Source organism: Mustela nigripes, chromosome 3, assembly GCF_022355385.1.
Source record: "Mustela nigripes isolate SB6536 chromosome 3, MUSNIG.SB6536, whole genome shotgun sequence".
Classification (NCBI taxonomy): Eukaryota; Metazoa; Chordata; class Mammalia; order Carnivora; family Mustelidae; genus Mustela; species Mustela nigripes.
Window position 1 is genome coordinate 153,403,768 of NC_081559.1, and position 13,937 is coordinate 153,417,704.

Consider the following 13,937-nt stretch of genomic DNA (forward strand, 5'->3'; position numbering starts at 1 on the left):
TCTCTCTGTCAAATAAATAAGTAAAATCTTAAAAATAAATAAATAAATAAAACAGAAAGAGACTGGATTTACTTATCTGGTGGTTTTATCTTTCATACCAAGAGGTAGGGTTAAAATGCTATGACTCAGTCTCTAAATGGACTCAATATCTAAACTAAGGAAGGATTTGTAAATTTAACATGATGTAAACAATTGGAAAAATGCAAAACAAATTCTATCCTGTATGTACGAATGAAGTGTACCTGCATCCCTACATATTTGGGACTTATTGTATTTATAAAGAAAGTTGTTTTTGCACAGATAGAAAGCCATTCATATTTGGAAAGCAGAGATAATAGTTCTCTACCTTAATTTAAAAACAATGGAAAAAGGTACAGTAGAGGAGCTTGGATGTAGTCAAGGGCTCCAAGTACTCTGCTATTCTTAAGGTTTTCAGAAATCAGATTTCTGCTTTCTCAATAAATAGGTATTAAAGAGGCTGTGCAAACTTGTACATGATATTCTTTTTCTTGGCTTCAGGATTTTAGTTAATATATTGGCTTTTTGGTTTAATTCCAATGGCACAGCTCATAAATGCAGTGTTTTTCTTCTGGGGTAGGGGGAAATCATCATAAAATAAAAACCTTTGACAGCCTGTCCTATTATAAAATGTAACACACTACCTAAAAAAAGAGAAACCCCCCAAAGGTCATGTGAAAAGAAGGCAGCAGCACAAAACAATTTGGGGAGACTTTAAACCATAGTTTGAACCATACATTATTCCTTTAGAAATTCTAGTTATGGGGCGACTGGGTGGCTCAGTGGGTTAAGCCTCTGCCTTCGGCTCAGGTCATGATTTCAGGGTCCTGGGATCAAGCCCCATATCAGGACCCCTGCTCAGCAGGGAACCTGCTTCCCCCTCTCTCTCTGCCTGCCTCTCTGCCTACTTGTGATCTCTGTTTCTCTCTGTCAAATAAATAAATAAAATATTAAAAAAAAAAGAAATTCTAGTTACAATAGCATGAGTGTGAGAATTAGATGATTTAGAGAAAAATTGAATGAACAATGTCATAGGCAGGGAAGCACTGTTGCCACAAGTATTTGTTCATGGTGATGCTTATTTTCTTAGCCCGTGAGATGAAATTTCAGTTTGTTTGTGTGAACTGGCTATTCCGTTCTCTGACTGGGCAGCGTCTGTCTGAATGTTTCTTTATGAATGAAAAGCTCATCTCCCAAGGAATAAAAAAGATAAGGATATTTAGCAATACCCTCTTCTTTTTCTAAACTTTGTAGAACTGGCAGTCATCTGATATATTGAAAATATATACTTTCTCAAAAAGTAAGCCTAGATTGTCTGAATGTATTGCGCACGATAGACCCCTCCGGCAGTTTTATGTTTTTGCACAGCTTGTAGGGCAGAGACTGGACTAGCTTCCTGGTTGCATTAGCATAACCCAGCCCACTTCCAACACACGCCCAGAACTACCTCATTAGCCATTGGGATTGGAGCCAAAAACATAAGACTACAGAGAATATAAGGGGAATTACTGGCAAAAGAGCTCTAGACCAGCTTAACACTGAACCCATTACTTTTCCAAGCTCAGAAAAACCATACACTAACAGGAACCATTTCCCCATCTTGTTCAGATAACGATTCAAGGTTTTAAATCTATACCTTTTATCTGGAATAATTAGCTTCACCACAATAAGGCATACAGCCTGGCTGCATATATTTAAGTGTTTCTGTTAATCTCTCTCCTCTCTCTCTCTCTCTTTTATTGATTTGTTTTCTGGATAGCTTTGACATTGAAAACCACAGACGAATTGGAGCCTGGCATTGAAAGGAGGTGTTCTGCAACAATTTTTTTTTCTTGTCTAAAGAAGCTTATTTCTACAAGAGGGAATCTGAAAAATGACAGGGACAAAGAGGAAAAAGAAAGGCATGCTGTGGAGCAAGATGCAAACCCCCCATTGCGAAGACTTTAAACAGTGGTGTCGAAGGCGTCTGCCTATTCTGGAATGGGCACCACAGTACAATCTAAAAGAAAACTTGCTTCCAGACACCATGTCTGGGATAATGTTGGCAGTTCAACAGGTGACACAAGGTAATGTACTGCATTTGATTTTCCTGTTTTATGCAGAATAGATGTCACTTCGCTTTCTTGGAAGAGTATATGACCCAAGAGCTATAATTTGCTAGTGAAATGGATAGTTTGTTAACTCTGGGGGAAATAAGCACACGGAATACCTGTACACGAAGGCTTTCCTAGTGGTCTTTTTTTTTCTTTCTATCTTTGAAAGCTCTTAAGCACAACCAATTTTTGAATAGCATTAATATGTATTTATAATGTTAAAACATACTATGTAAGAGGAAAAGATCAGTAATTGTAGGAAAGTGAGATTTTATAGTTTGACCTTACTGATAATAGTTTCTTACTTTCACGGAATCAGGCTATAAAATATCTCCTGGCTTGTACGTAAAGTTTGTAAACCTAATTAGCACCACACAATGACCTGTTGTAGCCTTTTGAGTTGCTGTAAGCAAGGAACAGAGCTTTCTGTACATAAAGGAGGCTCTTTGCCAAGATCATTATTTGCAAAGAGAATCCTGTATGTCCTTAGAGCTTATGTTTTACTGTGCATGCTGATTTAATTCTGTATTACATTACGCCCTGTATTTATTTCTCAATAAGAAATTTAAACGGTTGAGTAGTCTGAGTTTAACTTTCACAAAGCAGATTCTAAGTGATATTCTGGATTTAGATATGTGTTTCTCTTGGTGAAAGCTGTAAGTTAAGTGGTGTGTACATGTGTGTGTGAGCTTGTGTGTGTGCACATGTTGTTTGCCTTAAAGGTACATTTGTTGTATTATTATTAGTGTTATTATGATTTTTTTCTAATTCAAGTAATAATTTCCTACCTGTAGCAAGGAAAGAAACCAATTTCTCAACCTTGAGGATTTGGAACACTTTCCTTGGCATAGACTCTGTAGATTTATATTTCCTTGTAGTTTTACTGTATCCCTGGCTTCAACTATTATTCATACTGTTAAATTATAAGCACTCTTTTAACTGAATTATTCTGTAGCTGGAACAAACTGGTTTGTGTATTTGTATTTTTAGTATGATTAGGAACATCTGCACTGGTGGCTTTACTTTAAGATCCATAATACTATCATACTTTATAGGATTCTATTTCCCTGAATAGTCTTATATTACATTTTTAATGACCATTTTGCCAAGAGTGAAGCATGGTAATCTTTAATAAAAATGCAAAGTAAATAATAGGTTAGGACATTTTCAGCCTTGTTTTATTCAGCCTTGTTTAAATTCAAAATGAGACACTACTATGTGTTTTGAATCTTAGGTGATTGACTTCCAAGGACTTTTTCACCAGATAGGTCAGTATATGTTATACATTTATTTTGCTTTAATTTAATGTAGAGTGAAAGAGAAATGTATTTTTAAAACAATTTGTAGTTCCATCTCTGTAAAATATCAAGTTAATAGGGAAATTTGGGGATGTGATATATACCTATGATACACCCTTAGCAGTAGTATTTATGTATAAGTCCTTGGCAATTAATTGTACGGCTTTCATTTGGATATAGATTTTGGGGGGATTTTGTTTTATGAGTCATATATTTCATTGGTCACAAAGAAGCACACTGGCCAGCCCCTGACTGAGGAGAAGCACAAAGCTTATTCAGCTCTGTACATTGAAGTTACGGATCTGGCTGTTGGTTCTCTTGGAAAGCTACCAGTGACTGGTCAAGGCTACACTGCTAGAAAGCTCTTTAGGGTTTTTCTTGATATATGAAAAGACTAATCCTCCTAAAAGTACCTACTCTTTTAAAGACAATTCAAACTTTCTCAGGCTTATGCACTATGGGGAGATAAAAAGTGAAATATAAATAAATTACCGTTGTTGTCAGGGGCCCTGTGCTAAACTCCCCTATTCATTATCTTCCCCTTTCCTAATAAAATCCCAAGAGACAGCAGTTTCTTCTCTATTTTCCACATGAGAAAATGGAGGCTTAGAAAAGCAAGTAATTTTCTTTGGACCTCACACCTGATAAGTGGTAGAGTTAGGACTTGATTCCAAAGCCAACACTTTCAACATCTTATACTTTAGGCAGTACACTGCCAAGATAACTAGACTTTTTCATTATACCAATGTTATTAGTAATAGAAGCTATTTCTTGGGATAAGTATGAATATCCTTCCCTTCAAATTACTTTTGCATTTAAGTTTCATCCCTGAGGTTTTTAGACTTGAAGGTGAGTGATGAGGGAAATAACTACCGTAGAATATAGAGTAAGAACGGCATTTAGATATCATTAGCTTCTATTTATGTGAATATACGCAATCATTATCCGCCCATTTCTTTGGGAAAATCAGAAGAAAGGAGTAATTTTTGCTCTTGCGTCATAACACAATAGAACCAACTACCTGTTTTCACTCTACTGAGCTTTGAAGCAGCTTTTCAGTTACTCAGCATAGTTGAATTATATGAAAGCTTTGAATTTAACACTTTTTACCTACAAATATGCAAAGTTATATGGTTCAATCCAGTAGTTTTTCATTCTTCCCTCTCTATAAATGCATTTAAAATTGAGAAGAATAATGGAAACTAACCTGTGAATGTATTCTATAGGTCAGATATTTTAAATTATGTATTTTAAATCACTTTATTAAAGATTTCCCAATTGTTCCATGTAGATGATTGTCAGTTATCATCATATTTAACTCACGTAAAGCATTTTCTGTATTGACTATACTCTTTCTTTAAAACTTTCTTGTCTTGGTTTTGAGACATTGCTCTTTCAGTTTTCTGCTCCTACGCCTCTGTCCCTCTCTTGCTGTGAGTCTCTGCAGACTTTGACCCTATCCTATCCACCCATTAAGCGTCTGTGTCCCGGACACTCAACCTCTAGCCTTCTTCTCCAAGAATGCTGGAGGCTATATAATCAGCGCAAGAGGTTTTAACTACCATCATCCTTCAGAAGAAACTTTCTTATAAACCTGAGATCTGCATATTCAGTTGTGCAAACCTGGAGTTGTCTTCTTCTTTTCCAGTTAGCCAACATATAGTAGTACATCATTAGTTTTTGAAGTAGTGTTCAAGGATTCATTTGCATATAACACAACACATGCCCTTCTACAAGCGCTTCAAATGCAACATTTAGTCTTTGAAAACAAACTGAATCACACCACCATCCTAACCAGAATTATAATAATCAATAATAATAGCAGTAATTTTTAGGCATGCATGTAAACACTGTTGTAAGAATATTTGACATTATGTACAAGGCTGAGGTTCAGAGAGAATAAGTCACTTGCTTAAAGTCACACAGCAAAAGAGTTAGGATTTGCACTCAAGTAGTCAGGCTCCAGGGACGAGGCTCTCATCTTAGACTAGACTGTGTCTCACAGCAGGGCCCAAGAGCCATTTCCAAATCTTTCTTGTCTTTTGCCACTTAGCCACCAGCACACAGTCAGCCCCTAGGTTCTGTTATTTCCAGTCCCCGATTATCTTTCCAACGGGGTAGTCTTCTTCATGCCTCCTGCTGAGGCCTAGTTCACTGTCTGAGCCATTGCAGTCATCATTCTGTGGGCCTTCCTTCTCCCTTGTCTCCTCCTGTAGGCCATATTCTGTATTGCAGTCAGAATGATCATAAAAGACTGAACGCAGCACTTCTCTGTTCAAAAACCTTCAATCCTCTCTTTCTTCTAGAATAAAAGTCCAGTTCTTCTGAACAATTTATTAGATCATTAATAATCTGGGCCCCTTGATACTAAGGTCTACTCAAAGAGATCTCTCCTCTGAGAATCCCTCTCAGTCTCCTGGGAAGATGCCTGTTTTCTTCCCTCCTACTCCCTCTGTACTTTTTAGGTATCTCTATGATAGGCCTTAACAGATTGTATTATAATATTTCGATACAGCCCTTTCCACACTGGTCTGTAGGCTCTGGAAACAAAGATAATGTTTTAATCTTCCTGTTATTACCAACTTGTATATTTCCTGTTACATAGAGTAGGTTTTCAATAAATATCTGTTGGAAGTATACAAAACAATTTAGCTCCTGCTGCCTCAGATCGTCCCATAGTAGCACGTTACCACTCGAGGGAGGACATTAATGTTCTTAGATTTTCAGAATATATGCAACAGAAATACTACTAGTAAAAAGCACATTACAAATATGAGTAATTAATTTCTTCCAATTCCTCTTACTTCGCTGAGGTTACAGATGTGCAGCCCTCCAGACAAATATAGTAAAAAATAGATTTCCTTTGTCTTAGCACTTCCCCAAAGTGCTAATATTTTCTCCAGTCAACATCAACAAATATGAAGAGTTCATATATAAATCCAGATGCCTGGCTTCTCTTGAAAAGGGGGAAAGCATGGGGGTGCCTGGGCAGCTCAGTGCATTACAGCCTCTGCTTTTGGCTCAGGTCATGATTTCAGGGTCCTGGGATCAAGCCCGGCATCGGGCTCTCTGCTCAGTAGGGAGCCTGCTTCCTCTTCTCTCTGCCTGCCTCTCTGCCTGTGATCTCTCTCCTTGTCAAATAAATAAATTTTTTAAAAAAATTCTTTAAAAAGACTTTTTTAAAAAGGAGGGGAAAACATGGCCATACAGGGTCCACATTCCCATTTGGCAAAAATCTTTTGGACTTCAGAGAGGGGACCCCTTTTAGACAGGGCACACACTTTGCATTTTGCCACACTCTTCATACTCACTTGTGCCAAGCCACCCTTCCTGCTAGTGCTCCTGTTACCTGCCCAGGCCCATGAATGTCTGAACTCATCCCTAAACAAAACCTTTACAGAGAGATTATGTAAGATTAGGTTCTTAACTTAGAACCACAGAACCCTTAGGTCTACGTACCTGGATTAATGTATTCCAGTAGACTTTATTTCTTTATAATCCTTTGTATTCTCTGTTAATTATTTTTTAAAAGAGTTTTCTGGGAAGGCGTCCACAGGCTCTGCCAGACTGCTAAAAGGGGAGCTCGCACCTCCTCAAAGTAAATCAATGAAAGTATGGGTGTCCTCGTTGCAAAGTAAGAGAAACCTTAGACCCTCTTTCGGCACGTTTCAAGTATTTCTAGAAACAATTTGTCTTTTAAAACTATTTAACGAATCTGGAGGCTCTTATCATTACCATTAGAGTTTGTATCTACCACAATCTCCTTTAACGGATCGTTTGTGGGACCTCACTACAGAATGTGTTCTGAAGATGAGCAAACATTGTAGAGAAAGTCATTGATTTAAAACATGTCCCAGACATGGTGGGCGAGCTAAGCACTACAAGGCTGTGGTCTCTAGGGTATTTGGACCACATTCTAGCCCAAGCAAGCACTTGGGGGGAGGTAGGTTCTTTGTTTCCAACCTGAAAACTCAAGCACTGAGACAGGGCGGAGCCCTAACTTGCATGACTTGCCACGTAAGACGCTAATCCACTGAGAAGGAATATGAGAATGTTTTGCCTTGCATTCCAAGGGATCACCTAGAAATTGTGTTCCCAAGCCATGAAAATTTTATGCTGCCATAGGGCTGCCTGATGTTCAAACCACAGTGTTTTGGGCCACAGACAAAAGATGGATATTCCTTATAATTATGCAGAATGTGTGGCATTACTGGCACCGAAACATATGTGTGGAAGCTGAGCTTCGTTGCACTCCTGAGGGCAGCTTAGGGACATGTGGAACAATAAGTGGAAATTCCTGAAGCATACCGCCTTGGGAAGATGAAAGGCTTGTCTGGGAATTTTTTGCTGCATGGTCTTAGCCTTGAGGATTCAGAATCCTGGCATTAGCTACGTCTCTCTAACCTAACCCCCTAGACTATTACTTCCTGCTAGTAACTTTTTTCTTCTCAGAAACAAGGGCAGCAAAATATTGCTATGTAAGTCTAAAGTATACTTGTCCTGATCCTTATACAAATATGCCCACAAGCTAGTAACTCTTTGCTGGCTTTTCTCTTCCATTTCCTTTTATCCCATGACCCATCCTCACAGTATAACTCCAGACTTCATTCGATACTTCTGGTTTTCTTATTATTTTTCTTAAATGTAAAAAAGATGATGATCTGTATAGTAAAGGGCCATTTACATACTTCTGCCCCTAAAGTAATGCTCTTGGTAATATTTAGAATTGTTCGCATGGAAGAATCATGACCTTCCTTTTTAGTGCGTCAGACCTTAGCAAGGTTTACAATGAAATAGACCGGCAGTGAGTGTGAGGATAAATTGTGTGGCCTATATATGAATAGACTTCTATTTTTATCAGCTAGGATCCATTCTTACTTTTGCTAGTGACTATATCCATTTTTAGCATATGTGGTTCAGTATATGTGTATATGAGGTTGGAATTTTGACTCTAATGTTGGAGTCAAGGCCAGTTATAGGCTGGGTCCCCCTCAACCAGATTCTCAACCTTGCAGCTTCAAAGAATGTGGATACCTGGGTCCCATTATCAAGCTATTATCAGACTTCCTGGGAAGGGTTCCCAGACATCGAGGCATTATGTTTTTTTTCTTCTTTAAGTTGTCCCAGACTCTATTGTGCATCAGTGTTGAGAACTGGATGCAGACACAGTGATTAGTTCAGGGGAAGGCTTACGGCTAAAGCCATGGTAGTTGGTACAATCCCATACATCAGGCCCGCGACGGTTCAGGGAAGAGATCTGCCACCTACACACAAGGGCGTGGATTTACGATGCAGTAAGTCAGTCATTTTTTGTTTTAAAATGAGAATGGTAATATAGATGGCCGAATGGTTCTATCAGTCTGGATCCCAGAGTATGTGTGGACCTTTCAAGAAGAGACACCTTTGTTTGTCCTGGGACTGCTGGCAGGGAGGCTTTGTGCCTCTGTAGCTTCCCAGGATCTCCACAGCTGGAAAATGAAGCCAGCCCGGCAAAGAGCATAGCAGAGAGAAACAGTCCTCATGACAGCTAGTATACCTTCAAATTTTTACTTGCATGTACAAACACATATTTTTAATTGCTTAATTAGGTTTAAGCTGGGTTACTTCTAATCACCTTAACTACACATTTGAGTGTTGTTAAATTTAAATGTATCACACAATTTTTTTCTAATTCTACAGAACCCAGCACGATATATATCAGTATACTTTTTATTTTTATGAGAAGAGGAGTTTGAGGCTCAGAACACTAGATAATGGGCAGCTTAAGAGGGGTTCAAATCTACATACGCCAGGCTCCATCCCTCAGTTTTGTTCGACTAGAACAGATATAACCTGAGGAGGACTGGGACTGACTCTGGGCAACAGAATGCCCTAGCCTCCCTTCCCAGCCACCCCTCAGGTGCCCCTTCCTATGACAACATGTCACCTTGCTGATGAAATAAAAACCGGGAGATTCCGGTTGAGAGCGGAAGAGGGCTCTGCCCCTGGGAGGTGGGGCTCCTGTTCTTTTCCTCCAGAGCGTCTCACTGCCCCCCTTAGACTTGCTTCAGAGGAAAGAGGGAGAGGAGATGTGTTTGAACACTGGCCCTGAGCATCAATGAACAATAGCTTGTACCACTTGTACCATGTGGCAGAGGGAGCACGCGGATCAGATGTTTTCAGATGTTTGGATGAGACTTTACTAGAGGCTAGGAGGCAATAAAAGTGAAAAGTGGAGTGCCGCAGGTCTGTAACCAGGCTTACTCATCTTCATACCGTTTGTTCCCCTTCATTCTCAGCTCTGCTGTCCTCAATGACAGTAAATGCCATCTGTAATCCTAACCACCCCTGCTCAGGGCAGCACTGTGCATATCTATCCTTTGCCATTCTAAGCCCAAGAGAAGGCAGCCTCCCAGGAGCTCTTCTAACTTTTCTGCCACTAGAGATGTTTGCCCACCAGGCATGACTCTACGTCCCTCTGTAGCCATGAGCTCAGCAGCATAGGTCTGTCTCAGCTTCACACCATTTCTATAAATAAAAAGCACAATAGCCTATTCGTCTAGTCTTTGTTCTCAATCATCTTTTTCTCTATACGTTTTGTTTCTCATGGGCTAATCCATTTCTGTGGCTTCAGTTCCCACTTTTCTGTTGGTGAGTTGTAAAAATATATTTCTAGCACAATATTCTCTTTTTTTGTACTAGATGTAAATATCTAGCTACCTATTAAACATCATCTTAATATCTCCCAGGGATGTATTTACAGCTGGACACATGACTTTCCCCTCTCAAAATCAGTCCTTATCCTCTATTCTATATGATACAGAGAGTCACCCCCATCTACCCAGTTGTCTATACCAGAAGTCTGGGAATGATCCTTACTGCCCTTCCCCCTTAACAACTGTATTCAGCTGAGGAGGTTCTCTGAATTTCCTCTTAACATCTCTTAAATATACCTGATGTCCATTGCCCTTGTGACCATTGGTATTAATAGTATTAATAGATATTAATTAGATATTAGACCTCGGTATTAATATTGTACTATTGTACTTAACCGGTACTGTTTTATTTGCTGAGTGCTTAAAATGTGCCACAAATGGTCCTATACATGCATTGCGTATTATATTAATTGAACTTCAGAATAAGAGTTTGATACTATGATTATCTGTATTTTACTAATGAAAGAAAATGGATTAGTTTGTTTGTAGTGCCAAGTAGTACAGTTTCTATAAAGCAGAGGGTTTTGTTTTTTTTTCCCAAAAAGCCTCTTTTTTGTTTTACTTGATTTTTCAGCCCTAGGCAGTTGTACAGGGTTGCTTTAGCTGGAAGTTATCTTCTTGGACATTTACATTTTAAGTACATAATAAGATTTCCATCTCCAAAAACAGAGAAAGAATGTAAGTTTTCTCTCAGAAGGAGTTTAAAGGCATATTTGCTCAAATCTGGAGCATTTACTATTTAAGTTTTAAAATTTATTTGATTAATTAATTAATTAATTGTATAGAGGTAGTGTTCTAATATTTGTCTTTCTGGCTCCTGAGCCCATGCTTTTATCTTAATTAAAAGCCACCATCATTTCTTCCATGCCAGTTAGAATGTCTTCTTGTTTATAGTATTGTTCTGTATTCTTTATTTCAAACTTCAACAAAAATTTTTTGAGTTAGATGGGGATGTTTGTCTTAAATTCCTTCAGCCACACCTCTGCCAGTGGCTTTTGGACCTTTTTTGGTTTGACTCCATAGAACACCCTTGTTTCATTGGTCTCTCTCTCACTTTCCCAGCCATCTTTCCTCTCATCACTTCACTCATGTGTCCCTCAGGTGTGTGTTTATTGACTTGTATCATGTTGAGAGCTGACATTCAAATATCAGAAGACTTCATTTTAAAACTGAGAGGGTTTCCCCCTTTATTTAAATGTAATCATTTAAAAACAAGTGACTCATATCTCTAAATGAACACCGTAGGCTGAAGTTTATTGGTGCTTGTACCCTTTCTATGGGCGTGGACTTTCCAATTTATCATATTCCCCAACACTTGCTATTCTTTTCCATTAGTACGACTTCATTCCTCTTATTCAGTCTCATCAGAACTAGGGCAGGATGTTCTCAGGCTCAGCTCATGGCACCATGATTATCCAAATTCACAAGTATTCAAAGAACAACATATTTAATATAAAAGCATACACTATTTAGAAGGTAGTTATGGCTATAAATAGCCAGCTTTTCTCTCATTAGATAGCACTGCACTTCTGAAGATGTTTTTGAAAGCCGCAGAATATCTGGATCTCACTTTTCCAACCACATCACTACTTATTCACCCTATGTTCTGGTTACACTGAACTGCTTAGTGTTCTAAAGGATCATGCTTGTTTTGCCTCAGGACGTTTGCACATACTGCTTCTTCTTAAATGGATAGCCTTTCCCCCTGGATTCACTCTATATAGATTATATCTTCACCTGATTGTATCTTAGCATCTATAAGGGCTGGGTTTAGCTCAGTGTTATTTGTTTTTGTTTGTTTTTTTAAAGATTTTATTTATTTATTTGACAGAGATCACAAGTAGCAGAGAAGCAGGCAGAGAGAGAGGGGGAGAAGGAGGCCTGCCGCTGAGCAGTGAGCCCAATGCGAGACTTGATCCTAGGACCCTGAGATCATGACCCTGTAGCTCAGTGGTTCTTAACCTTGGCTGCATATTAGAACTCAAACAGCAATTCAGTAATGTGGAACCAATGCACAGAAATCAGTTGCTTTCCTATAATGTAACTATACATTATATAGTATAATGGGAATTATACTATATACTAGGGAAATTAGGAAACCAATTCCCTTTACAATAGCATCAAAAACCATAAGCTGCATCGGGATAAACCTAACCAAAGAGGTAAAGGATCTGTACTCTAGGGGTGCCTGGGTAGCTCAGTAGTTAAGTGTCTGCCTTTGCTCAGGTCACGATCCCAGCGTCCTGGGATTGAGCCCCACATCAGGCTCCCTGCTCAGCGGGAAGCCTGCTTCTTCTTCTCCCATTCCTCTTGCTTGTGGTCCTCTCTCGCTGCCTCTCTCTCTGTCAAATAAATAAATAAATAAATAAAGTCTTTTAAAAGAAGGATCTCTACTCTAGAAACTACAGAACACTTATGAAAGAAGTTGAAGAAGACCAAGAAGATGGAAAAACATTCCATGCTCATGAATTGGAAGAATAAACATTGTTAAAATGTCTATGCTATCCAGAGCAATCTATACTTTCAGTGCCATCCCAATCAAAATACCAATGGCATTTTTCGAAGAGCTGGAACAAACAATCTTAAAATTTGTATGGAACCAGAAAAGACCCTGAATTGCCAAGGAAATGTTGAAAAAGAAAAACAAAATTTGGGGGCATCATGTTGCCCAATTTCAAGCTATATTACAAAGCTGTGATCACCAAGACAACATGATGCTGGCACAAAAGCAGATATATAGATCAACGGAACAGAATTAAGAGCCTATATATGGACCCTCAAATCTATGGTCAACTAATCTTTGACAAAGCAGGAAAAAAATACTCAAGGGAAAAAAGATAGTCTGTTCAATAAATGGTTCTGGGAAAATTGGACAAGTATATATGGAAGAATGAAATTTGACCATTATCTTACACCATATGCAAAGATAAACTTGAAACGGCTGAAAGACCTCAGTGTGAGACAGGAATCCATCAAAATCCTAGAGAAGAATATAGGCCGTAACCTCTTTGACATCGGCCACAGCAACTTCTTTTAGGACATATCTCCTAAGGTAGGGGAAACAAAAGCAAAAATAAACTTTTGGGACTTCATCAAGGTAAAAAGCTTCTTTCACAGCAAACGAAACAATTAACAAAATCAAGAGGCAGTCCACGGAATGGCAGAAGATATTTGCAAATTACATTACAGATAAAGGGCCAGTATCCAAGATCTATAAAGAACTTCTCAAACTCAACACTCCAAAACCAAATAATCAAGTCAAAAAATGGGCAGAAGACATCAATAGGCACTTCTCCAAAGAAGATATATGAATGGCTAACAAAACATGAAAAAATGTTCAACACCATTAGCCATCAGGGAAATTCAAATCAAAACCACATTGAGATACCACTTACACCAGTTAGAATGGCAAAAATTAACAAGGCAGGAAACAACAAATTTTGGAGAGGATGTGGAGAAAGGGGAACTCTCCTACACTATTAGTGCGAATGCAAGTTGGTGCAGCCACTTTAGAAAACAGTATGGAGGTTCCTCAAAAAGTTAAAAATAGAGTTATCCTATGACCCAGTAATTGCAGTACTGGGTATTTACCCCCAAAGATACAGATGTAGTGAAAAGAAAGGACACATGTACCCCAGTGTTCATAGCAACAAGACCACAATAGTCAAATTCTGGAAGGAGCCAAGATGCCCTTCAACAGATGGATGGATAAAGATGTGGTTCCTATATAAAATGGAATATTACTCAGCCACCAGAAAGGATGAATACCCACCATTTGCATTGACATGGATGGTACTGGAGTGGATTATGCTAAGTGAAATAAGTCAAGGAGA

At 38.6% G+C, this 13,937-nt stretch overlaps 1 protein-coding gene across 1 annotated transcript in view; it reads left to right on the plus strand.

Moving 5' to 3' along the window:
• Positions 1 to 1,724: 1,724 nt before the first annotated feature.
• Positions 1,725 to 13,937, plus strand: part of SLC26A7 (solute carrier family 26 member 7) — a 111,553-nt gene continuing 99,340 nt past the window's right edge. Inside the window, exon 1 of the mRNA XM_059395521.1 lies at positions 1,725 to 2,084. Within this exon, the coding sequence (XP_059251504.1) occupies positions 1,892 to 2,084 (193 nt within the window). The 5' untranslated portion in view covers positions 1,725 to 1,891. The remainder of the gene's footprint in view (positions 2,085 to 13,937) is intronic.